Source organism: Oreochromis niloticus, unplaced genomic scaffold (genome assembly GCF_001858045.2).
Source record: "Oreochromis niloticus isolate F11D_XX unplaced genomic scaffold, O_niloticus_UMD_NMBU tig00001912_pilon, whole genome shotgun sequence".
Taxonomy (NCBI): Eukaryota; Metazoa; Chordata; class Actinopteri; order Cichliformes; family Cichlidae; genus Oreochromis; species Oreochromis niloticus.
Window position 1 is genome coordinate 47,192 of NW_020327506.1, and position 26,686 is coordinate 73,877.

General features: G+C 41.3%; 1 protein-coding gene across 1 annotated transcript in view; it reads left to right on the top strand.

Moving 5' to 3' along the window:
• The window catches only part of LOC112844880 (protein NLRC3), a gene marked incomplete at its 5' end in the record, with an annotated part of 50,781 nt that extends 24,495 nt beyond the window's left edge, over positions 1 to 26,286 (top strand). The window contains 7 exons of the mRNA XM_025904490.1: positions 7,589 to 7,707; positions 7,827 to 9,615; positions 11,482 to 11,655; positions 22,919 to 22,969; positions 23,215 to 23,388; positions 23,677 to 23,850; positions 23,957 to 26,286. Coding sequence (XP_025760275.1) covers positions 7,589 to 7,707; positions 7,827 to 9,615; positions 11,482 to 11,655; positions 22,919 to 22,969; positions 23,215 to 23,388; positions 23,677 to 23,850; positions 23,957 to 24,053 — 2,578 coding nt within the window. The remainder of the gene's footprint in view (positions 1 to 7,588; positions 7,708 to 7,826; positions 9,616 to 11,481; positions 11,656 to 22,918; positions 22,970 to 23,214; positions 23,389 to 23,676; positions 23,851 to 23,956) is intronic.
• Positions 26,287 to 26,686: the final 400 nt, after the last annotated feature.

Genomic DNA, 26,686 nt, shown 5'->3' on the forward strand with positions numbered 1-26,686 from the left:
TCCTAGGAATGACTGGATATTACCGGTGTTTCTGTAAAAACTTTTCTGTGGTCGTGACTTCACTAACCAAACTGTGTAGCCCAAAGGTGCCTTTTGAATGGTCAGCTGAGTGTCAGCATGCCTTTGAGTCGGCAAAATCCCTCCTGTGCAGCACCCCTGTCTTGGCGGCTCCTAACTTCTCTCGGCCCTTTAAGCTAGAGGTCGATGCCAGTGCCACCGGAGCCGGGGCAGTTCTACTGCAGGATGATGAGGAGGGTGTGTGCCATCCAGTCTGTTACTTCTCTGCAAAGTTCAAACACCATCAGCTGAACTACTCTACCATAGAGAAAGAAGCCTTAGCTTTGCTTCTAGCTCTGCAGCATTTCGCAGTGTATGTGGGCTCTAGCGCTTCCCCGGTGACAGTGTTCACAGATCACAATCCCCTCGTTTTTCTGAACCGGATGTACAACCACAACCAGCGACTGATGCGCTGGGCACTCCTGGCCCAAGATTACAATCTGGTGATCAAACACAAAAAAGGTACTGACAATATAGTGGCTGATGCACTCTCACGCAGCTCGCGATAAGGTGTTGTTGTAAAGCTTTGGTAGAGCTTTAATGTAAGGGGGGGGGAATGTTACATCCTGTGAGGCTGTGGGAGTGTTTGGGTGGGGTGTTTTGCCTGCTCTCCCCGCCTCCTCCTCTCCTGCCACTCCTACCCCTCTGTCTCTCTCACTCTCCTCTCTCCCCAGGACACAGCTGCCCTTGATTTGCCTCGTTTGCCACCTGAGCCGTGACAGCAATCACCACTGAGGCTACTTAAACTGGGGATGAGCTGTGAGCAGGGTGGTTTTCCCTTGGTGGCTCTACATGGTTTCTTGGTGCTAGGTTTTTGGACAGACAGCCTCCCTCTGGTTAGTGAGTAGACGGGCTTGTGGGCCCAGAGAGTGTCTCTTCTTCGTGGTGAGGAGTTAAGCAGGAAGTGTGGAAAGTGCCTTCCTTTTTTGTTTAGTAGTTTTCTCGTCTTTTGTTGCTGCGAGTGTTTCCTTTGTTTTTTTGGCATTAAAGGTAAAACGGCGTTGCCGGCTCTTTAAGTTAATGTTGTTTGTAAGAGAACTATTTCATGTGTAATAAAGCTATATTATCATAGAAACAACTGTGTGTTTTCCTTTTCATTCTGTTTCCGGACCCATTTGTTACTGGTCCCCTCACTTGCACGCCTAGACCCCTCCGGAGGGGACGTAACAAATATATTGAGACTGGTTGACTGAATTTGATCCTGTGTGTGTCCCTCTGTGCTTGTGTGTTTCCATATGTGTCCATATTTGTGATTGTGGGACTTTTTTCAGCTGTTCATTTTGCTTTTCCAACTTTTTCTATTTAAGTTATTACTATTGTGCTAAGTCATAGCATTTCTGCTGCTTTTCAGTATTTGTGCTAAATACAGCATTTCTGCTAAATCATACTATTTCTGCTATTTTATAAGATTTGTGCTAAATACAGCATTTGTGCTAAATCATACTATGTCTGCTATTTTATAGGATTTGTACTTAATATAATATTTCTGCTTAATTTTAGTATTTCTGCCATTTTATAGTATTTGTGCTAAAACATAGTATTTCTACTAAATGCAGTATGTTCTGTAGAGTAGAGTTTTTGCTTCGCCTCTACTCAGTTATGATGCATTGCAAGTCAAATATCTTTAATAATTCATATTTTAATGACAAATTGTCAACACTTTAAGATTACCCCATCTCTTCTGAACAAAACGGTGTAAGAATGACTGTTCTAGCCCCTACGGTTAGGAAATTATAGCCATTTGTTTGAGGGGAATCCTGACTATGAAAAATAGACAGCACAAATCCTGTCTCTGTGCTGCGTGTGTGTAAAAAACAGGTGCACCTGTTTTGGCGGGAAAACGTACACAGCCTCTCTGATTGGTGGATTCAAATTTTTAAATTTAGCAGCTCCCAGGCTGCTTGGCTGACCTAGAAACTTGCTTGTCTCTCCCTGTGTGTGTGTGTGTGTGTGTGTGTGTGTGTGAGAGAGAGAGAGAAAGATCTTATTGTATGATTTAAATTCAATATATTTAGACTGGTTGACTGAATTTGATCCTGTGTGTGTCTCTCTGTGCATGTGTGTTTCCATATGTGTACATATTTGTGATTGTGTGACTGTTATACTTTTTTTTGCTGATTTTTTTTTTCGTTTCACAATTACATTTGAGGGACCCTTAGCATGTTCAGGATTTTTTCAGCTGTCCATTTTGTTTTTCCAATTTTTCTATTTAAGTTATTACTATTGTGCTAAGTCATAGCATTTCTCCTGCTTTTCAGTATTTATTTTTATTTCAGTAATCATACTATTTCTGCCATTTTATAGGATTTGTACTTAATATAGTATTTCTGCTTAATTATAGTATTTCTGCCATTTTATAAGATTTGTGCTAAATATAGTTTTTCTGCTAAAAAATAGTATTTCTGCCAAATATAGTATTTTTGATTAATTATAATTTTTTTTACCAAATCATAGTACAGTTTTACTGCTTTTTATATGGCTTCTAAGACAACCAATCATATCTGAGGGCTTGCTCATTCAAATTTGCATATTGTTGGCTTCATGGCTTCCCAGCCAGCCAATCATATCTGAGGGCTGGCACATTCAAATTTGCATATTGTTGGCTTCATGGCTTCCCAGCCAGCCAATCATATCTGAGGCCTGGCACATTCAAATTTGCATATTGGGGCATTCATGGCTTCTAAGCCAAGCAACATCTATGTCATATATCTTTAATATTTCATATTTGTAGAATGTCTTCTGAACAAAACGGTCTAAGAATGACTGTTTTAGCCCCTACGGTTATGAATTTATGGCTGTTTGTTTGAGGGGAGTCCTGACTATGAGAAATAGACTGCAAAAATCCTGTCTCTCTCTCTGTGCTGCATGTGTAAAAGCCTGCACTTGGTGCACCAGTTTTGGCGGGAAAAAGCACACAGTCTCTCTGATTGGTGGATTCAAATTGAGAAGCTCACAGCTGTTTTACTGACCTAGAAACATCCTGTTCACTTGCTGCTGCTGCTGCTGCTGTGTGTGTGTGTGTGTGTGTGTGTGTGTGAGAGAGAGACAGAGAGAGAGAGAGAGAGAGAGAGAAAGAGAAAGAGAGAAAGAAAGACACACACAAAGACCTTTTTTAGGGCAGGATCTCATTGGTGGATAAAAATATAATATATTCAGACTGGTTGACTGGCATAGACCCTGTGTGTTTGTCTCTCTCTGTACATTTGTGTATCCATATTTGATTTTCTGTGCATTTGGTGATTTATGTATCCATATTTGATTTTGTGTATCTGTTGGCTGTTCTTAATTTTGTTTTTCTAAATGTATTTTTATTTTATTTTTTCACAGGTGAACAAAGATTAGTTTTGGGCAAACTTAACCATGTTCCTTTTTATTCAGCTTATCATTTTACCTTTCCAATATTTTCACTTAAGTTATTACTATTCTGCTCAATCATATTATCTGTTCTAAATCATTGTTATTAAGCTATATTGTAGGATTTCTGCTAAATCATAGTATTTCTACACTATTATATTTTTCTTTCTAAATATAGCATTTCTGCTATAGAATAGTGTTTCTGCTATATTATAATATTTGTGCTAAACTGGAGTATTTTTGCTAAAACATAGTATTTTAATATAAACATAGTATTACAATATTCATAGTATATTACAGTGTCTCTGGTAAATCACAGCATTTCTGCTATGTTGTACTGTTTTTCTAAATCACAGTATTTCTGTAATGTTTAAGGATGTTTGGCTAAATATATTCTTTTTGTTATCTTATACTATTTCTCCTAAATTCTTGTATTTTTGAGAAGTTATCGTGTTTCTGGTAAGTTACAATATTTCTGCTAAGTTCTGCTATGCTATTGTATTTCTGCCAAGTATTATGTTTCCTCTAAGATATTGCCGTTCTGCTAAGTTACTACATTTTAGCAAAGTCCCCTTGCTTCTGCAAAGTTTTTACAATTTTTGCAACTTTTCAGCTTTTTCAGCTAGTTTCAGCAGACAGCTTTAGCTTTGAAGCATCCACACTGCATTTTCGCAGGAAATGCAAATTTTTCTAGTATAAGAGTTGTAGTTTGATCAGCAGAGACCAGAGCTGTGAACATGATTGTGGTGAAGCTTCACTCCTGACACTCAACTTAAGAAATACTGTGAAATATTTAAACTCTATGTAGACGTCCTGGAGCCTTCATCTCACAGCTGCTGCACACAGAGAAAAGTCTGATAGTTAAACTCAGAGGGAAACTTTGTTGTAGTGCATCGTCCCCTTTACTGGGATTGGTGTCGGAATCATCAGAATCAGAATCAGAATCAGAATACTTTATTGATCCCTGGGGGAAATTATTTTTTTGTTACAGTGCTCCATTATAAACCAACATTAACAAGACAGACAATACGCTAATATATACAATATATATATTGTATACAATGTATGTATACAATATATATATATTTATATTTATATTTATATATATATATATATATATATATATATATATATATATATATATATATATATATATGTATATATTATATATATATATATAGATAGATAGATAGATAGATAGATAGATATATATATATATATATATATTGTAACCAGTAACCAGTGTGTTAAGTGGATGCGTTGTACAGGGAGATGGCCACAGGCAGGAAAGATTCCCTGTGTCGTTCAGTGGTGCTTTTCGGTAATCTCAGTCTCTCACTGAACGAGCTCCTGTGACTGACCAGCATGTCATGGAGTGGGTGGGAGGTGTTATCCAACATTGTCTTTATTTTGGACAACATCCGCCTCTCCGACACCACCTTGAGGGAGTCCAGCTCCATCCCCACAACATTACTGGCCTTACGGATTAGTTTATTGAGTCTGTTGGCATCTGCGACCCTCAGCCTGCTCCCCCAGCATGCAACAGCATAGAGGATCGCACTGGCCACAACAGACTCGTAGAAAATCCTGAGCATTTTCTGGCAGATGTTGAAGGACCTCAGTCGCCTCAAAAAATAGAGACGACTCTGGCCCTTCGTGTAAAGTGCTGTGGTGTTTTTAGCCCAGTCCAGTTTATTGTCAATGTGTACTCCAAGGTATTTATAGTCCTCCACAATGTCAACACTGACCCCCTGGATTGAAACAGGGGTCAAGTGTTTCCTGGTCTTCCTGAAGTCCACGATCAGTTCCTTGGTCTTTGCCACGTTGAGCTGCAGATGATTCTGCTCACACCACGTGACAAAGGAGTCGACCACAGCCCGGTACTCTGTCTCATCATCCCTGCTGATGCATCCAACCACGGCAGAGTCATCAGAAAACTTCTGAAGATGGCAGGTCTCTGTGCAGTGGCTGAAGTCTGTGGTGTAGAGGGTGAAGAGGAAGGGAGAGAGGATGGTCCCTTGTGTTGCCCCCGTGTTGCTGATTACCTTGTCAGACACACACTGTGGGAGACGTACATATTGTGGTCTCCCTGTCAGGTAATCAACAATCCAGGACACCAGAGAAGCATCCACCTGCATCGCTGCTAACTTATCACCCAGGAGGGTCGGCCTGATGGTATTGAAAGCACTGGAAAAGTCAAAAAACATGACCCTCACAGTGCTCGCCGGCTGGTCCAGATGGGTGTAGACACGATTGAGCAGGTAGATGATGGCGTCCTCAGTTCCGAGACGAGGCTGATAAGCGAACTGAAGGGGATCCAGATGTGGTCTTACTATGGGTCGCAGCTGGTCCAGGATGAGCCTTTCCAGGGTCTTCATGATGTGGGAGGTCAGTGCCACGGGCCTGTAATCCTGGGGGCCACTGGGACGTGGCGTCTTTGGAATAGGGACGAGGCATGATGTTTTCCACATCACTGGGACCCTCTGCAGACTCAGACTCAGCATAAACAGTTTATGAAAGACTCCACACAGCTGGGGGGCACAGGTCTTGAGGACGAGGGGACTCACTCCGTCTGGTCCAGCAGACTTGCCTGAGTGAAGTCTCCTCATTTGCATCTCAACCTGGTATTGAGTGAAGGTGATGGGTGGGGGAGGGGTGTCAGGAATCCCACAGGAGGCAACAGCGCCATGTGAAAAGAGAGGCTGGCACAGTGGTGTGGCTCTGGATTCCAGGCTGACTACAGGTGAGGTTGTGGGGGTGGGAGCAGACACTGTGGTGTCAAATCTATTGAAAAACAGATTCAACTCGTTTGCTCTGTTCTCACCTCCCTCAGCTCCCCTGCTGTTGGTTGGCCTGAATCCAGTGATGGTCTTCATGCCCCTCCACACCTCTCTCATGCTCATCATGTTTGACTCATGAGTTTTACATTATGGAATTAAATTAATGTGTGAATATTTATCCAATTTTACCAAAGTCTGGTACAGATATTTTTGTATATTGGAGAATAAAGGGAATAATAATAATATTGGTTCAGCTCAGAGTGGGTCTGCATAAATAAAGATAAACATACACACAGTTATATAATTCTATATAAAAGCCATTTATTCCTTTGGTTTGTGTTATTATTATTAAAGAGGAGGGGTCAGGGGAGGGTCCATGTTTATATAGGCAGGTAGAGGAAGTCTGAAAATACAGATGGGACAAAGATAATGAGAACAGAAGAATCACACATGTAAATAACACATAAATAAATATATAAAAAGGAGCTACTGGAGGCAGTGTGGACTCCTGGATGGTCACCAGGAGAACCCAGAGATGGTACAGAAGCTGACTTGTTAGTGTTCCCTTTGATTGTGTCCTTTCCTTAGTCTTTCCTACCTCTCCTCCTTCCTTGTAATTGTTGTGTGGTTTGACATTATTTTATGGGCCCCAGCAATGTTGCCACAGTAACAAAGATGAAATCCCTGCAAATGCTGGTAAAGTTCAGGAGTGATGAAGACACAGTGGACTCTGTTTGCCTTCCAGATTGCATCTCAGTAGTGGGCAAAAGTCCACCTCCCCAAAGCAACTAGGGAACATATTGACTTGACATCAATAGTTCCACCTGTGATGTTGCTCCATTTTTCTGTCCTTCTGTACTGTCCATGTCACAAAATAATATATTACAGAAATTAGTCATGTTTCCAAAATAATTTGGAGAACTCATAGTTATTGAAAATAACAAAGAAACAAATTAAATTAAATGATTAACATAAAATTGGACACACATGGTTGGCCCACTGCATGACCCCCTGACTCTTACCGAGTCAGGGGTGGGTTGATTGTAAAAACTTCTCCTCTCCCTATGCCGGCCCCTCTCAACAGTTTCTGACCATGTTTCTGTTGGAGATATGCTAACAATGCTAATGCTAAAGGCTGCATAACTGATGCTCAGCTGGGACAAGAACGACATGTTGTGTTGTTCATTAATAAAGAAGCAGCAAAGACAAAGATGTTTGGACTTCTGTGTGTTTGATCCTGCAGCTGGAGCAGCTGTCAGAAACCACATCTGTACTGTGGCACCGAGTACAATCTGACTGACAGCTGGGACACTTTTTACATTCATTCATGTTTTAGCTGCTTAGAGTTTATGCTGGAGGGGAACCTGCTCACCTTGGATATGTTTCTGGTTCTGCAGACAGTGCATCTCCTCATACTGGGACCAATCTGCCTCATCAGGAGACTCCTCCTGTCCCCAGTGTGAAGAAAGAACCAGAGCTGGACTGCATACAGCCAGTCAGAGCAGCTGTGTACAAAGTAAGACTGAACATCTGTCTGCTGATGGACTCATTTCTGAAAACTGGACTTCTTGTTGTGTTGTTCAGACATTGAAGAGTTTTCTTTCTCTTTAGTCTCATTGTTTTTCTTTCTTTCAGCAGATGTTGGTCTGCAGGAGGTTTTAGATGAACATAAGATCAGTCTGAGGAGGAGATGTGAACGTGTGACTGAAGGAAGTGAGAAAACAGGAAGTAGAACCCTCCTCAACAGGATCTACACTGAGCTCTACATCACAGAGGGACAGAGTGAAGAGATTCATACCCAACATGAGGTGAGGCAGCTGGAGACAGCTTCCAACATGGATGGCCTCCATGACACTCCAATCAGGTGCCAGGACATCTTTAAAGCCTTCCCTGACCAACAGAGACCCATCAGAGTGGTTCTGACCAACGGCGTGGCTGGTGTTGGAAAAACCTTCTCAGTGCAGAAGTTCACTCTGGACTGGGCAGAGGGCTTGGAGAACCAACATGTCAGTGTGGTGGTTCTGCTTTCATTCAGGGAGCTGAACCTGATCAGAGATGAGCAGTACAGTCTTCTGGAGCTGCTCCATGTTTTCCATCCAACATTACAGAAGGTCACAGCAGAGAAGCTGGCTGTCTCTCAGCTTTTGTTCATCTTTGACGGCCTGGATGAAAGCAGACTTTCATTGGATTTCACCAACAGGAAGCTGCTGTCTGATGTCACACAGAAGTCATCAGTCAGCCAGCTGCTGACAAACCTCATCCAAGGGAATCTGCTTCCCTCGGCTCTCGTCTGGATCACTTCCCGACCCGCAGCAGCCAATCAGATCCCTCCTACATGTGTTGACAGGCTAACAGAAGTACGAGGCTTCACTGACGCCCAGAAGGAGGAGTACTTCAGGAGGAGATTCAGCGATGAAGAGCTGTCCAGCAGAATCATCTCTCACATGAAGACATCCAGGAGCCTCCACATCATGTGTAGTATCCCAGTCTTCTGCTGGATCACTGCTACAGTTCTGGAGCACATGTTGACTACAGAGCAGAGAGGAGAGCTGCCCAAGACCCTGACTGACATGTACTCACACTTCCTGCTGGTTCAGACAAAGAGGAAGAAGAACAAGTACCATGAGGGACATGAGACGAGTCCACAGGAGCTGACGGAGGCTGACAGGGAAGTTCTTCTGAAGCTGGGGAGGCTGGCGTTTGAACATCTGGAGAAAGGAAGCATCATGTTCTACCAAGAAGACCTGGAGCAGTGTGGTCTGGATGTCACAGAGGCTTCTGTGTACTCAGGAGTTTGTACAGAGATCTTCAAAAGAGAGTGTGTGATCTTCCAGAAACCAGTCTACTGCTTTGTTCATCTGAGCATTCAGGAGTTTCTGGCTGCTGTCTACATGTTCCACTGTCACACCAACAGGAAGACAAAGGTGCTGGAGAACTTCTTTGGGAAAAAATATAAAGAGTCCTCTTTGGATGATTTTCTGAAGCAAGTCATGAGAAAATCCCTCCAAAGTAAAAATGGCCACCTAGATCTGTTTGTTCGCTTCCTTCATGGCCTCTGTCTGGAGTATAACCAGAGACTCTTAGGTCTGCTGGGTCAGACAGAGATCAGTCCAGGAACCATCCAGAGAGTCACCAAGAACCTGAGGAAAGTGAACAGTGATAAAATCTCTCCTGACAGAAGCATCAACATCTTCCACTGTCTGATGGAAATGAAAGACCTCTCAGTACATCAGGAGATCCAAAAGTTCCTGAAGTTAGAGAAAGGAACAAAGGAGGAACTCTCTGCGATCCAGTGCTCAGCTCTGGCCTTCATGCTGCAGATGTCAGAGGAGGTTCTGGATGAGTTGGACCTGCAGAAGTACAACACATCAACCCGGGGACGACAGAGACTGATTCCAGCTGTGAGGAACTGCAGAAAGGCTCGGTGAGTCACACTTGATTATTCAACAACATCAGCATAGAGTAGTAGATTTGTTATCCAGAAATACACTAGTTTGTGGGTTACCTGAACCAATGACTTGGTGGTGTTCCAGGGTAGGATAACAAAGCCCCCTTCTCCACTTCTTCCATGTACAAATTGGCCACGATGGGTGAAACTGGGGAACCCATGGCACACCCATGTTTCTGCCTGTGGTACTGACCCTTGTATGTGAAGTAGGTGGAATTAAGACACAGTTCCAAAAGCAAACACACTTGGTCAGTGCTGAGAGTGGTCCTGTTGCTGAGGTTGGGGTCATCCTGTAATCTCTTATGGACTACCTCCAACGCTTCCGTGACTGGGATGCAAGTGAAGAGAGATGTAACGTCGTACGAGACCATGGTTTCATCTGCCTCCATAATGACATCTCTCACATTCTCAACAAAATCCAAGGTGTTCTGGATGTGGTGTTCAGAGCTGCCTACCAGCGGGTTGAGGATCGAAGCCAGAAACTTAGAGATGTGATAGGTGACCGAGTTGATCATACAGACAATCGGTCTTAAAGGTGCACCCTGTTTATGTATCTTCGGTAAACCATACAGAGTTGGTGTAGATTCCCCTGGGTACAGCCTGTGGTATGAGGTCCGGTCAGTAGCCTTGTCTTGTTCTAACTGCTTCAGACAGTTTATCACCCTCTTCCTGTAACCACTTCCTGGGTTTCGTTTCAGGGGCTCATAAATATTTTCGTCACTGAGCAGTGACAATGAAACAGTGGTGCTGGTTTCAGTCATTATGCAAATGTCCTGTTTATAAGATTGGTGAAACCTGCAGTCAGCTGAGACTGAAGAAGTCACTTGGATGAGTGACAAAACGTTTCTCCCAGATGAACAGAATCAACTTTTGGAGATTTAATTACCTGGATGATTGAGCATGCATCAAGACCTGACCACCTATTCATCTTTTATAAATGCTGTGTTTGTTTGGGAAGAGGCTTCATAAATATCATTATGTTTACATGCTGTCATAATCTGGAGGAGGGTTGCTAGTGATGAGCAGATCTTGTGTTTAGATCAGATATAAGATCCATTAAAAATATTTAGTACTTATTCACAAGCTTTAACCTTTACTGTTAATCAAAGAGTTAAAAAGGGAACGCCCGAAATTTAAACTTTAAAGTCAGAATGTTTCATTTCAACAGTTTGTCAAAGCTGAAGCAAAACAGTAACACAAAATGCAGTTTCTAAATCAAGGTGTTTATTATTAATGGGGAAAAAAACTTAGTGGCTCTGGGTGGAATAATTGATTGCCCCTGTAAACCTATGAACTGGTTGGGTCACCCTTAGAAGCAACAACTGCAATCCAGCGTTTGTGATAACTGGCAGTGAGTCTTTTATAGCGCTGTGGAGAAATTTTGACCCACTCGTCTTTGCAGAATTGGTGTATTTCAGCCACACTGGACAGTTTTAAAGCATGACCTTTTTAAGGTCATGTCACTGCGTCTCAGTTGAATTCAGGTCAAGACTTTGACTAGGCCACTTCAAAGTCTTCCAAAGGCAATCACTTTCATAGATGGTGATAAACAGACCTCACATCTTTTCACACAGCTTAGTTAATATTATTTCACTTCACCTGTCTCTGTCTGCTGTACATATGAAGTGTGCCAGAAATTGTAGGAAAAAGGAGAAGCTAGTGTCTGCTGGTCTGAGAGACACTGAAGAGAATCATTGTAGGAGCTGAAACACAGATGTGAAGAGCAGATGTTCATCAGATGATGGCGTCACTCTGTTTTGTCTTGATATACATTCAGGCTGTGTTTATAATGCAGATTTTCTGCTTTTATATTAACACATCTCATATTTTCTATCATCACAGACTGACTCAGTGTGGACTCTCAGAGACTCACTGTGAAGTTGTGGCCTCAGCTCTGAAGTCCAACCCCTCCCATCTGACAGAGGTGGACATGAGTGGAAATGTGCTGCAGGATCTAGCAGCGAAGCTTCTGTGTGCTGGACTGGAGAGTCCAAACTGTCAACTGGAGACTCTGAGGTGAGTTCACTGACTGCAGCTGTGGGTTTTTTTTTTCTATATTTCAGATCTTTGACTGATTTTTGAAGCTTTCTTTAGTTCCTAAATGTTCAGGATGTGTCTGAAGACAAATGTGAAGAAGTTTGAGTGCTTTAAGAAATGTTGTCTTTCCAAACAAGTGAACAACAGTTTTTCCTTTTGGCTCCAAATAGAAGTGACAGACTTGAGCAGGGTTCATTTAAAGGCTGACAGAAGTGGAGTGGTGACGGGGAGATGTTTGACAGGACAGTTTTTCAGCCTCCACAGGTTCATGTTGTGCTCCATCAGTCAGTGAAGATGAAGTCAGTACTGATGAGGCTGTAGAGTGTGTGAGGGATGTGAATGAGGCTGTTGAAGATCTGATGATAGCAGATAAAAACAGGCTGCAGAGACTTTGAGCTTGTGTGGAAACATAGAAAAGAAAGACATGAATGTCAAAGCTAATAAAGGTGAAGTTTGGAGCTGTGATGATGTTCATGGTATCAGAAGCTGATATGGCTGCTACAGAGACGACCCACACAGCTGCTGTAGTGAGGTGTGTGTTAAAGCAGAGGAACACAGAGCAGCCTAACACAGGCCCAAACATGACGACAAAGCAGGATTCAGGCTCTGTGAGAGGATTTCAAACAGAAGCTGGAGAAGAGAAAGGACTCTGTTGGAATGACTACAGAAAGAAGGCAGCTGAGACCAGTCCAAGTGTTTCCATGGAGCCCAGTCTAACATTCATTTATACACTAACGTACAGAAGTGAATGGGAAAATGAATCCATAGTTTCAAATGTAGAAAGGTCAAATGTTGACCTGGGTCTGACTCTTGGTGGCGCTGTCACTTGGTGTTCGCTCGCTTTGTGGTAGAGTATCACTTCCTGTTCCTGCTCAAACACAGTGGTGTCTCTGAGTAGCTTTTCTGCTTAGCAATTTAACTTAAATCTTTTGATACATCCCTTTTTCATAGTATAATCTTAACGTGCTTCATCTGAATCACACTTTCTGTGTGCTCACTACCTAATTTATAGCCAAAGTATTCACTCACTGTCTCTTTACTGTTTCGCTAGCTTAGCTTAGCTCGTAGCCGACTCGTTAGCACCATGGCTACTTCACCTGTCCCTCCTGCACTTTCCTGCTCATTGTGTCAGATGTTTAGTTACTCCTCGGCCTCCTTTAGCAGTAATGATACCTGTAACAAATGTAGCATATTTGCAGCTCTGGAGGCCAGGATTACTGAATTGGAGACTCGGCTTCGCACCCTTCATTCACCCGTAGCTAGCCAGGCCCCTGTAGCTGGTGCAGCCGAAGATAGCGCAGGCCCCGCTAGCTGTTCCCCGGCAGACCCCAAGCAGCTGGGGAAAGAGGGCGGCTGGGTGACGGTGAGGAGGAAGCATAGTCCTAAACTGAAGCCCCAGGTACACCACCAACCTGTTCATGTGTCTAACCGTTTTTCCCCACTCGGCGACACACCCGCCGGGGGTCAAACTCTGGTAATTGGTGATTCTGTTCTCAGACATGTGAAGCTAGAGACACCGGCAACCATAGTCAATTGTCTTCCAGGGGCCAGAGCAGGCGACATTGAAGGAAATTTAAAACTGCTGGCTAAGGGTAAACGTAAATACAGTAAGATCATAATTCACGTCGGCAGTAATGACACCCGGTTACGCCAATCGGAGGTCACTAAAATCAATATTGAATCGGTGTGTAACTTTGCCAAAACAATGTGGGACTCTGTAGTTTTCTCTGGTCCCCTCCCCAATCAGACCAGGAGTGACATGTTTAGCCGCATGTTCTCCTTAAATTGCTGGCTGTCTGAGTGGTGTCCCAGAAACGATGTGGGCTTCATAGATAATTGGCAAACCTTCTGGAGGAAGGGGGGGCGCTAGTGAGCACCGAATGGAGTAGACGTGTTTCTGTGGAGCTCCTCACACTCTCTTCACATTTTGGACTTTATTGTCTTATCCCTCACAATTTTTGGTTCTCACTGAAGAACACTTGTTTCCTAACTTAAACAGGATGCCCAAATCAAAAGCTGAAAAAGCTAAAAAGCAGGAGAAGCCTCCGAACGGGACCGACACTCCTCCCTTTGAACCAGTCGACGAAGCCGAGCTAACCTCGGAGCCTGCTAAAGATGCGGAGAATGGTGAAAAAAGTTTTTCCAAGGTCCTTTCTGAAATTCAGAAAATAAACATCACGATGACTGAAAGGTTTGACGGTCTTGAAGCGTCTCTGGCTACAGCACAGGCTTCTTTGACGAATATCTGCGGTCGGCTACAGGAGGTTGAAAACGCTAGTTCTGATCACGACCATCGTCTTTCTCTGGTTGAGAAAACATGTTTAAAATTGCAAGTGGATAACGAGGCGCTTCGTCTAAAAGTATTAGATCTGGAGGGTCGGTCCAGACGGCAGAACATTAAAATTGTTGGTCTGCCCGAAAAAATTGAAAATGGTCGTATGGTGGAATTTTTGTCTAAATTTCTCCCGAAGTTTTTGGGCGCGGACAATTTTGACAAGCCTTTGGACATTGACCGAGCACATCGTTTGGGCGGCCGTACTCCCGGGGAAAGAGATCGTCCCCGGGTAACTATAGCGCGGATTCATCACGTTCAAATGAGAGAGAAGATATTACAGCTTGCTCGGGAGCAGTTTCCCTTGAACTATAATGGTAAAGCGATTCACATCTTCCCTGACTTCCCGACGGAGGTGGTGAAACAACGGCAGGTCTTCCAGGATGTGCGTAAACGCCTAATGGATGCTGGAGCTCGGTGTAGCTTTTACTATCCAGCGCGTTTACGAGTAATGCATGGTTCCATGGTCAAAGTGTTTTCAACGCTACACGAGGCTGAGGATTTTCTGGGAACTATACAGGAAGGCAGTGACTAATTTACAATCTTTGACATCTTATTTGAAACTCATTGCATTGGGATGTAAGTGACTATTTCATTTTTCTCTCAACTATGGTGGCATTGAGGGTATATATATATTTTTTTTTTTTCTCCCTTTTGTGAGGGGAGGTTGGAAAGCTCGTCACCTTGGACCGTTTATTTCGTGATGGTCATGCGGACCCTCTGTGAGTATGCGGGGTTTCTTTTTTGTTTGGGAAAGTGGGATGAGGGGGAAGAGGGTTATGTTTTTTGTGTTGTCGGTATGTTGTACTTCTTAATGTTATACAAGGGCAATTTATGTGTACACTGCTATTTATTATTTCTGGAGTGAATCCTAACTCATCATCGCTAAGTGGTGGCATTAGATTTGTGAGTTGGAATGTGCGAGGACTTGGACATGTGCACAAATGAGCTAAAGTTTTTTCTCACTTAAAATCGTTAGCTGCTGATGTTGTGTATCTTCAGGAAACCCATATGAAACCGACTAAAGAGAGGTTGCTCAGGTGCTCCTGGGCTAATCAGATTTTTCAGTCGACATTCTCTAGTAAAGCTCGTGGAGTGGCTATATTGATCCGTAGAACAGTTCCATTTAGACATGAGTCCACGGTTAGTGATCCGAATGGTCGATTTATCCTGGTGACGGGCCATATTCATGCAACCCACGTTACTTTATTGAATTTATATGGTCCTAATTTTGATAGCCCAACTTTCTTTCGACAAATATTTAATTTATTATCTAGTCTCGCTGATACTCGTAATTTTAGGAGGCGATTTTAATTGTGTACTTGATAAACACTTGGATAGATCCACTCAAAGCTCCCAGTTGTTTAACGCTTCGACTGTTCTGAATAATATGTTGAGCTCTACTAACCTAGTTGATGTTTGGAGACTGTGTAACCCTACTGGTAGAGATTACTCTTATTTTTCACAAGTGCACAAATCGTACTCCAGAATAGATTATTTTTTGCTTGACTCTAAATTGATGTCTAAAGTTGTATGCTCAACTTATCATAATATTTTGATCTCGGATCACTCTCCAGCCTCTTTAGTCCTGGACTTCTGTGGTACGAAACAACAGGGTAATTGGCGTTTTCACCCGTCACTCCTGTCTGAGACATCCTTTTGCCAATTTATGACAACTAAAATATCAGAATTCTTGGAAACTAATGATAAACAAGACGTTTCTGATTCGATTCTATGGGAAACATTTAAAGTGGTAATGCGAGGAGAAATTATTTCATTTGAATCTTCGTTAAAAAAAGAACGACGGAAACGCCTGTTCGAAATAGAAACTGAATTAACACAGTTAGAACAGGACCATAAGGTTTCTTCTTGTCCCTCTTTGTTTCAAGATATCATTAAAAGGAAGTTTGAGTATAACACAATTTTATCTAGTCAAGTAACAGATCAGCTATTTAGGATCAGACAGAAGCATTTTGAGTTTGGAGATAAGCCCCATAAGCTTCTTTCTCGGCAGCTGAGAGGCCTACAGGCCAGTAGGGCTATACATAAAATTAAATCAAGATCAGGTGAAATTTTAATTAGCCCTAAAGCTATTAATGAGCGATTTAGAGAATATTATGAAGAGCTCTATATGTCAAAATCTTGGGGCAATATTTCTGATTGGTTAGGGAAGTTGGATCTCCCGAAAATGAATGATGCTGCACGAGAGGCTTTAAACTCAGATATTACTATTGAAGAAGTTTCGAAAGCTATTAAGTCATTCCCCAATGGAAAGTCTCCAGGCCCAGATGGGTTTGGCATTGAATTGTATAAAAAATACTCTGAAAAGGTGGCCCCGCTTTTATTGAGAATGTTTAAGCATTCTTTCCATACTCAAGCATTTCCTCGTACGCTATATGAAGCTAATATTTCTTTGTTATTGAAAGAAGGAAAGGATGAAACAGAATGTTCCTCTTATCGACCTATTGCTTTGTTGAATTTGGATATGAAAATTTTCACTAAAATTTTGGCAAACCGATTAAATGGACATGTTGGATCAATTATCCATCCGGATCAAACTGGGTTTATTCCTCAGAGGTTTTCCTTCTTTAATGTTCGAAGATTGATGAATATTATGTATCATAGGCATTGGGGAGCTTCCAAGATCGCAGTACTGAGCTTAGATGCTGAAAAGGCGTTTGACCAGGTCGAGTGGGCCTATATGCTCCGGGTACTGGAGAAGTTCGGTTTAGGCGAACAGTTTATATCATGGGTTGATATGATATATAGGCATCCCTCTTCTTCCATTCTTACTAACCAAGATAGATCTGCGCCTTTTTTTTTACACCGCGGGACACCACAAGGCTGCCCTTTGAGCCCTTTGCTCTTTGCAATTTCTATTGAACCTCTTGCAATAGCCATTAGGAATGAGCCCTCTATTGACCCTGTCAGATTGGGGAATATCAAGCACTACATTTCCTTATATGCGGATGATGTTGTTTTGTTTTTGTCAAATCCTGAGCGATCTGTTCCTGTACTCTTAGATGTGGTGAGGTCATTTGGGGAAATCTCAGGTTATACAATTAATTGGCAGAAGAGTGAGTTTGTGGCTTTAACTACAAATTTGGATGTTGATTTTTTAAAAGTTTTGCCTTTTAAAATCACAGACAGATTGAAATACTTGGGTGTCACTTTGCCTAAGGATCCTAAATTGATCTTTAAGTTGAATTATCTTGAACAAGTAGAAAAATTGAAAATACATGTTGAGAAATGGAGGGCTCTCCCTATCTCCATGGTAGGTCGCATTAACGTAATTAAAATGGTTTCCCTTCCTAAATTTTTATACTTATTTTTAAACTTACCTATTTTTCTGAATAAGCAATTTTTTAAAGTGATCGACTCAGTAGTATTACTATTTGTCTGGGGCTTTAAAACTCACAGGATATCAAAAGTTCATCTATGTAAGTCAAAACTTAAGGGTGGATTTGCTTTGCCAGTGTTTCAGTTTTATTACTGGGCTGCAAATGCTAGAACTCTTGCTTATTGGCAGGAAGGGTACAAAAAAATTAAGTCTGCCGATACCCCACCTTGGGTGGTCATAGAGAGTGGTGGGGTTGAGAATAGTTCCCTCCCTGCTCTTCTTTTTTCATCCTCTAATTCGCGAACCAAGGTCAATAATTTTATAGTTTCGAACTGTGTTAAAATCTTTAGTCAGATCAAAAAAGGTTGTGGTCTACCAGACACTTCAATCCATACTCCAATATACGGTAATCATGCATTCCCACCCTCATGTTTAGACGCCTCTTTTGATATCTGGACACAGAAAGGTATTATTACTCTCAAAGATTTATATATTGACAGGCAGTTTGCATCATTTACTCAGTTGCAGAACAAGTTCTCTCTCCCTGCGTCACATTTTTTTCATTATTTACAGATAAGAAACTATGTCCGTCAGAGTATTGCTAATTTTCCATCTCTTCCGGAAGAGGGGTCAATTTTTACACTTCTTCTGAGTTCCCCGGATTCTAAAAAGTTGGTTTCTGGTTTTGTGAAAGCCTTTTCTGAGTATTTAAATTCTAAATCTGACTTTTTGAAGATGGCATGGGAGGAAGAGCTTGGTTTGCTGATTGGAGATGAGGTGTGGGAGAGGAGTCTGTGTATGATCCATTCTTGCTCTATAAATGCAAGGCATCAGTTAATTCAATTTAAAGTGCTTCACAGACTTCATTATTCAAAAACTAAACTGCACAGGATTTTTCCTTCTATCAGTTCGATATGCGATCGTTGTAAACTTGGAGAAGGCTCTCTTACTCATTTGTTTTGGACTTGTCCCAAATTGTATAACTATTGGTTGAATATTTTTAACTGTTTTTCTGATATCTATAATTGCACATTAGAGCCGGACCCAATAATTGCATTGTTTGGATCTTCCTCTTCCCTTTTACACCTTAGCTCTGCTGCACAAACCACAGTTTTGTTCGGAATGGTAATTGCTAAAACAATTATTTTGACTCTTTGGAAGACGGATATTGTACCTCAATTCAAAATGTGGCTCACAGAACTGACTGCTCTACTACATATGGAGAGAATTAGGTATATATTAGCAGACAAACTTAGTAATTTCTTTGATGTGTGGCAACCATTTTTAGATCATGTATTAAAACAAAGTCCTATTTGATCGATCACCAATAACTTAGCCTTCCACCTTAGCGTTTTATTTTTGTTTATTGCCAGTGTTGAAGCAATATTTTCGTTGTTGCAGTGTAAACTTTTGTCTTATTTGTGTGTTTTAGCCCTTGCTGTTGTGTTGTCTGTTGTTTTTTCGTTTGTTTTGTTTGTTTGTTTTTTCTTATATCAAAAAATCTCAATAAATATATATATTAAAACAAAAAACCTTCTGGAGGAAACCTGGTCTTGTTAGGAGAGACGGCATCCATCCCACTTTGGATGGAGCAGCTCTCATTTCTAGAAATATGGACCAATTTATTAAACCCCCCAAAATATGACTATCCAGAGTTGGGACCAGGAAGCAGAGTTGCAGTCTTACACGCCTCTCTGCAGCTTCTCTCCTCCTGCTACCCCCCAAAAACCCATCTCCGTAGAGACTGTGTCAGCTCCCAAACAGACAAAAAACAAACCAAAACCCAGCAATAAACAACTTAAACATAAAAAATCACAAAGAAAGAACAATACAGTATCCACATCTGAACCAAAGAGTAAAACAGTGAAATGTGGATTATTAAATATTAGGTCTCTATCCTCCAAGTCTCTGTTAGTACATGACTTAATAATTGATCAACAAATCGATTTACTCTGCCTTACAGAAACCTGGTTGCAGCAGGATGAGTATGTTAGTTTAAATGAATCAACACCCCCGAGTAATTCTAACTACCAGAAATCCCGAAGCACAGGCCGAGGGGGCGGTGTGGCAGCAATTTTTCACACCAGTCTATTAATTAACGAAAGACCAAGACAGACTTTTAATTCATTTGAAAGCCTGATGCTTAGCCTTGTCCACCCCAGCTGTAAAAATCAGAAACCAGTCTTACTTGTTATCATCTATCGTCCACCTGGGCCTTACACAGAGTTTCTCTCTGATTTCTCAGACTTTTTATCTGATTTAGTGCTCAGCTCAGATAAAATAATTATTGTGGGTGATTTTAACATCCATGTAGATGCTAAAAATGACAGCCTCAACATCGCATTTAATTTGTTATTAGACTCAATTGGCTTCTCTCAAAATGTAAAAGAACCCACCCACCACTTTAATCACACTCTAGATCTTGTTTTAACATATGGCATAGAAACTGAACATTTAACAGTGTTTCCTGAAAACCCTCTGCTGTCTGATCATTTCCTGATAACATTTACATTTACAATAATTGATTACACAGCAGTGGGGAGTAGACTTTATCACAGTAGATGTCTTTCTGAAAGCGCTGTAACTAAGTTTAAGAATATAATCCACCCACTGTTATCATCTTCAATGCCCTGTACCAACACAGAGCAGAGCAGCTATCTGAACGCTACTCCAACAGAGGTCGATTATCTTGTTAATAATTTTACCTCCTCACTACGTATGACTCTGGATACTGTAGCTCCTGTGAAAACTAAGGCCTCAAATCCGAAGTACCTGACTCCGTGGTATAATTCTCAAACACGTAGCCTAAAGCAGATAACTCGTAAGCTGGAGAGGAAATGGCGTGTCACAAATTTAGAGGATCATCATTTAGCCTGGAGAAATAGTTTGCTGCTTTATAAGTAAGCCCTCCGCAAAGCCAGAACATCTTACTATTCGTCACTGATTGAAGAAAATAAGAACAACCCCAGGTTTCTCTTCAGCACTGTAGCCAGGCTGACAAACAGTCAGAGCTCTACTGAGCCAACAATCCCTTTAACGTTAACTAGTAATGACTTCATGAACTTCTTCACAAATAAAATTTTTATCATTAGAGAAAATATTACCAATAATCATCCCACAGATGTAATATTATCTACAGCTACCTTTAGTACCATCGATGTTAAGTTAGACTCTTTTTCTCCAATTGATCTTTCTGAGTTAACTTCAATAATTACTTCCTCCAAACCATCAACGTGTCTTTTAGACCCCATTCCTACAAAACTGCTCAAAGAAGTCCTGCCATTAATTAATTCTTCAATCTTAAATATGATCAACCTATCTCTAATAATCGGCTATGTACCACAGGCCTTCAAGGTGGCTGTAGTTAAACCTTTACTTAAAAAGCCATCTCTAGACCCAGCTGTCTTAGCTAATTATAGGCCAATCTCCAACCTTCCTTTCATATCAAAAATCCTTGAAAGAGTAGTTGTCAAACAGCTAACAGATCATCTGCAGAGAAATGGTTTATTTGAAGAGTTTCAGTCAGGTTTCAGAGCTCATCACAGCACAGAAACAGCTTTAGTGAAGGTTACAAATGATCTTCTTATGGCCTCTGACAGTGGACTCATCTCTGTGCTTGTCCTGCTAGACCTCAGTGCAGCGTTCGATACTGTTGACCATAATATCCTATTAGAGCGATTAGAACATGCTGTAGGTATTACAGGTACTGCACTGCAGTGGTTTGTATCATATCTATCTAATAGACTCCAATTTGTTCAAGTAAATGGAGAGTCCTCTTCACACACTAAGGTCAATTATGGAGTTCCACAGGGTTCGGTGCTAGGACCAATTCTGTTTACATTATACATGCTTCCCTTAGGCAGCATCATTAGAAGACATAGCATAAATTTTCACTACTATGCAGATGACACGCAGCTCTATCTATCCATGAAGCCAGGTAACACACACCAATTAGTTAAACTGCAGGAATGTCTTAAAGACATAAAGACCTGGATGTCCGCTAACTTTCTGCTTCTTAATTCAGATAAAACTGAGGTTATTGTACTCGGCCCTGAAAATCTAAGAAATATGGTATCTAAGCAGATTCTTACTCTGGATGGCATTACCTTGGCCTCCAGTAATGCTGTGAGGAACCTTGGAGTCATTTTTGACCAGGACATGTCCTTCAATGCACATATTAAACAAATATGTAAGACTGCTTTCTTCCATTTGTGCAACATCTCTAAAATTAGAAATATCCTGTCTCAGAGTGACGCTGAAAAACTAGTTCATGCATTTATTACTTCCAGGCTGGACTACTGTAATTCACTATTATCAAGATGTCCTAAAAACTCGCTGAAAAGCCTTCAGGTGATCCAAAATGCTGCAGCAAGGGTACTGACAGGGACTAGAAAGAGAGAGCATATTTCTCCTGTTTTGGCTTCCCTTCATTGGCTTCCTGTTATATCCAGAATTGAATTCAAAATCCTGCTCCTCACATACAAGGTCTTAAATAATCAGGCCCCATCTTATCTTAATGACCTTGTAGTACCATATCACCCCATTAGAGCACTTCGCTCTCGCTCTGCAGGCTTACTTGTTGTTCCTAGAGTATTTAAAAGTAGAATGGGAGGCAGATCCTTCAGTTTTCAGGCCCCTCTTCTGTGGAACCAGCTTCCAGTTTGGATTCGGGAGACAGACACTATCTCTACTTTCAAGATTAGGCTTCAAACTTTCCTTTTTGCTAAAGCATATAGTTAGGGCTGGACCAGGTGACCATGAATCCTCCCTTAGTTATGCTGCAATAGACGTAGGCTGCCGGGGATTCCCATGATGCATTGAGTTTTTCCTTTCCAGTCACATTTCTCACTCACTATGTGTTAATAGACCTCTCTGCATCGAATCATATCTGTTATTAATCTCTGTCTCTCTTCCACAGCATGTCTTTATCCTGTTTTTCTTCTTTCACCCCAACCGGTCGCAGCAGATGGCCCCGCCCCTCCCTGAGCCTGGTTCTGCCGGAGGTTTCTTCCTGTTAAAAGGGAGTTTTTCCTTCCCACTGTCGCCAAAGTGCTTGCTCATAGGGGGTCATATGATTGTTGGGTTTTTCTCTGTATTTATTATTGTGCTATCTACTGTACAATATAAAGCGCCTTGAGGCGACTTTTGTTTTGATTTGGCGCTATATAAATAAAATTGAATTGAATTGAATTGAAATAGTTCTCAGTTCATTTACAGAGTTTAATACAGTTCATGAGGAAATGAGAAATGTTCAAAACAGCAGCTGATAAAGTTTGATCCAATTCCAATTGTTACGTTCTAGGTCTAGGAGCACTTTGAACGCAACAAGAAACACAGACATATTGCTCTGTTGTATGTTAATTGCCCCTTGGGGATAAATAAAGTCATTCTGATTCTGATTACATTTGTATTGTAGTTTCTTTTACCTATTATTGTAGAGTGTTTAAGTGTGTTACATATTTTTCACACAATTTTCCCAGGGATTAATAAAATATTCTAAAACTGAGAACAGATGTTCATCATCTAAAATGTACAAATATATCTGACAAGGTATTATTTTCCTGCACTAGGGTCCAGTATGTCAAATGTCCAAGGATTCATTTAAATTGTATCTACCACAGGTACTAAACCAGTCTCTCTAAATGTAACAGCTTGGTTTCTATTTAGAGCTAAAATTGTGATTTTACTGAACAATTTTAAAATGTTCTATCCAATTCCAGCCAGTCCTGAAACATTCAATATTGCCAGACATAGTTAACTCATCACTGCACCATCACTACCCTTTAACTTCAACTCTGTGTGTATTTGTGTGTGTGTGTGTGTGTGTGTGTGTGTGCGTGCGTTTGTGTGTGTTCTTTGTTTCTAGACTCACTGTTTGTAACCTCTCAGAGAGAAGCTGTGAAGCTCTGTCCTCAGTTCTCAGCTCCCAGTCCTGTAGCCTGAGAGAGCTGGACCTGAGTAACAACAACCTGCAAGTTTCAGGGGTGAAGCTTCTGTCTGCTGCACTGCAGAGTCCATATTGTACACTGGAAATTCTGAGGTCAGAAAAACGATATTTTTTTTTCATCAATGGAAACAATTAACTAAACAACTCTTAGAGCTAATAAATGTCAGCTTCATCCTTACGTAATTTCAGCTTAGTATTTTTCATTATTTCTAAATCACAGTAAATTGCCACATTTCTGGGGTGTTTAAAATACAGAAATGACCATTCCAGCCAGTCCCGAAACATTCAATATTGCTAAACCTAGTAACTCATTACCGGACCATCAATAACCTTTAAATTCTGCTTTGTGTGCTTGTGTGTGTTTGTGTTCTTTGTTTCTAGACTGAGTGGCTGTAACCTCTCAGAGAGAAGCTGTGAAGCTCTGTCCTCAGTTCTCGGCTCACAGTCCTCTAGTCTGAGAGAGCTGGACCTGAGTGACAGTGACCTGGGGGATTCAGGAATGACACTTATGTCTGCCGCACTGCAGAGTCCACATTGTACACTGGAATCTCTAAGGTCAGGATTCAGTGTTTTCCACTTAGCAATATTTAGAATCTGTATTCCATTACTGGATACAGATAAACTCTTATCTCCACTTCCTGTGTGCAACCTCCTCTTCCAGGCTCCAGTACCTCACCTGCTCAAGTCTGCCCATCTGTGAATATCACCTTGTTGTCTTGTCCCACAGCAAATTAAATAATGACCTAGGAATCATATGAATTTGAAAATGATCAAATACATTTTGAACATTACTCAATCGGACCGTGAGAATTAAAATTAAATGAATAAAAATATTTGATAATACCAAAAAAGTTTCCAAAGTTTACAGATCATTCAGTTCATTACTTCATGTTTGCAGTGGGCAAGTTCTGGAGGACTTGCTCTTATCTATGAGATGATATTCCCAGCTGATGCCCAGGTATCAACACAACGCACTAACGTAACTCTGTAAAACTGACACATTCAGAGTTTGTGTAGTGCTGTCGTGGAAGGAAAGCTCTGCTTCGTTCAGTCTGCAAAATGCTTTCACATTTATTTAAAGTTTTGGTGCCTATTTCCTTCCTTCCTCCTGTTTTGCCATTTGTACTACATTCTTCTTTGTTAATATTGAGTGAAGGCTTGGCAGACAATATAGGCAATACTTCCCCTCACAGCTTCCTGTACTGTATTGCCGTTACAAAAGTCCAAATGATTCTTCTCATATACAAAGTTCTGCTTATTCAGACTCAATCATATGTTAAAACCTGCATGATACCATATTACTGTCAGGCTGCAGGCGTTGGTCACCAGTATACATCCCCCAGATCAGCACTGATGCAGAAAGAGAAGAAGTCAGAAGTGGAAACAACAACAGTTTTTTCCAAACTTTTTCAGACAATGTCATGGCCACCCCACTATGGTGCGGGCTAAGGCAGGGAGGAGACAGCAACACAAGACAACCAAAATTAATGAAGGAGAGGTACAACAGCTAGGTTAACAGTCAGGCAGTATTTATTGATGGTTTTCTAGGGTACCCCAAGCTTACCTATCCAGCCTCCCACCAAAACACTCTACAGTTCAGCTTAACAGTTCAGCAAGAGTCAAAACCTGCCCAGCTGGCCAGGGAGCTGCTCTTTTGTAATGATCCCTGGCAAGCTATTGGCCAACTGTGCCCAGATCAGCCAATAGACACAATTATCTTTGAGTTGGCCAATAGGTGAAGGCTTGACACCTGAAAGATAAGAGCAACAGAAAAACAAAGCATCGTATCTTGGCATGTAACAGACAAAGTCTCATGTTTTCAAACTCTTGCAACAACTCCTCTGTATAATTTGTGAATCTCTGAGCTTCTGTACTGAAATATCATTAAAATGGCAGAAAAACTAACACAATCAACATAGTCGTGCCTTCAACCCAGCTGTGAAGGTTCAATGTGCCATGATTAAAGCAATCAAGAGGTGTACAACTGACCAAAGCAACATTAACACGGCGGATGTGACATCATTTTCGGTTTGTGATCCAGCAGGTGACCCTGAGCTATCCCTTTTATTATGCTGTTATAGTTTACACTACATATTCACTCTTTTGCAACTTCTGTACACTATTAACATTTATCTATGCTCTCTGTAGTGTCTTCAAATCCAACAAAAGTGGTATCAGGCATTTGTGGTACATTTGTGCTGCAAAATTTTTTGTTTGTGCCGCTGTCATTTTTAAATTATTAATAAAAGTTTCTAGAAGTCATCAAAGGTCAACCAGCCCAACTGGCAGGCCCCTTTGAATTTCTTCAGAAGTGTCCTTTTATAAATAACTTTAAAATGATAGCCTCACAAAGGAAAAGCTTTGCTGCACAAACCAGCACAAATGTAACACAAATGTTTGACATCATTTTTGTTTAATTTTGGCAATGTGGGGGCTTGTTGACCTTAGATGAACTCTAGAAACTCCTATTAATATCTTTAAAATGATAGCGGCAAAAACAAACATTTTTGCAGCACAAACCAGCACAAACTTAGCACACCACGTTTGTTGGATTTGAAGAATATCAGGGTGCCAACTTCACTCACGTTTTCTCTTTGGCTCTTGATGGTTTTGTTTTGTTTTTGTGCTTCACTTTTTTTCCCCTCATTCTGCGTCTGCCGGAGGTTTCTGCATGTCAAAAGGTTCTTCCTCGCCACTGTGGCCAAGTGCTCAACAGAAATGGTTGGATTGTAATATTGTAGAGCCTACTGCTACACAACTTGAGATCACTGTTCTCATCACTTGTTTTTTTTATAAAGCTAACTTGAATTGAATGGATGGAATGTATGAGGGGCAATGAATCTGAAAAAAAAAAAGGAAAAGCAAAGACAAACCTTCAATGATGTGTTCAAAGATGTTGTTTTGTGTGTGTGTGCAGCCTGTCAGGCTGTCTGATCACAGAGGAAGGCTGTACTTATCTGGCCTCAGCTCTGAGCTCCAACCCCTCCCATCTGAGAGAGCTGGACCTGAGCTACAATCATCCAGGAGACTCAGGAATGAAGCTGCTGTCGGCTGGACTGAAGGATCCAGGCTGGAGACTGGACACTCTCAGGTATGGAGAGAATGTCTGAGAGAGGAGGAAGAGCTCGAAACATTTCCTGTGTCCTTCATTCACTTCCACATGAACAATCACACATGCAGGAATATTTTCAGGGACAGACACACTAGTCTAACTGGATAGTACATGGATATTTATATAGGGGGTCTCCAAGGAGTCTGTTTGCAGGAACATTAATGATAACTGATAAATCATGTTGAGAGTTTCATTAAAAGTAGACCTTCAGTTAGGTCCATAAATATTTGGACAGAGACAACATTTTGTCATTTTGGTTACTACGGTGAATTTTAAATG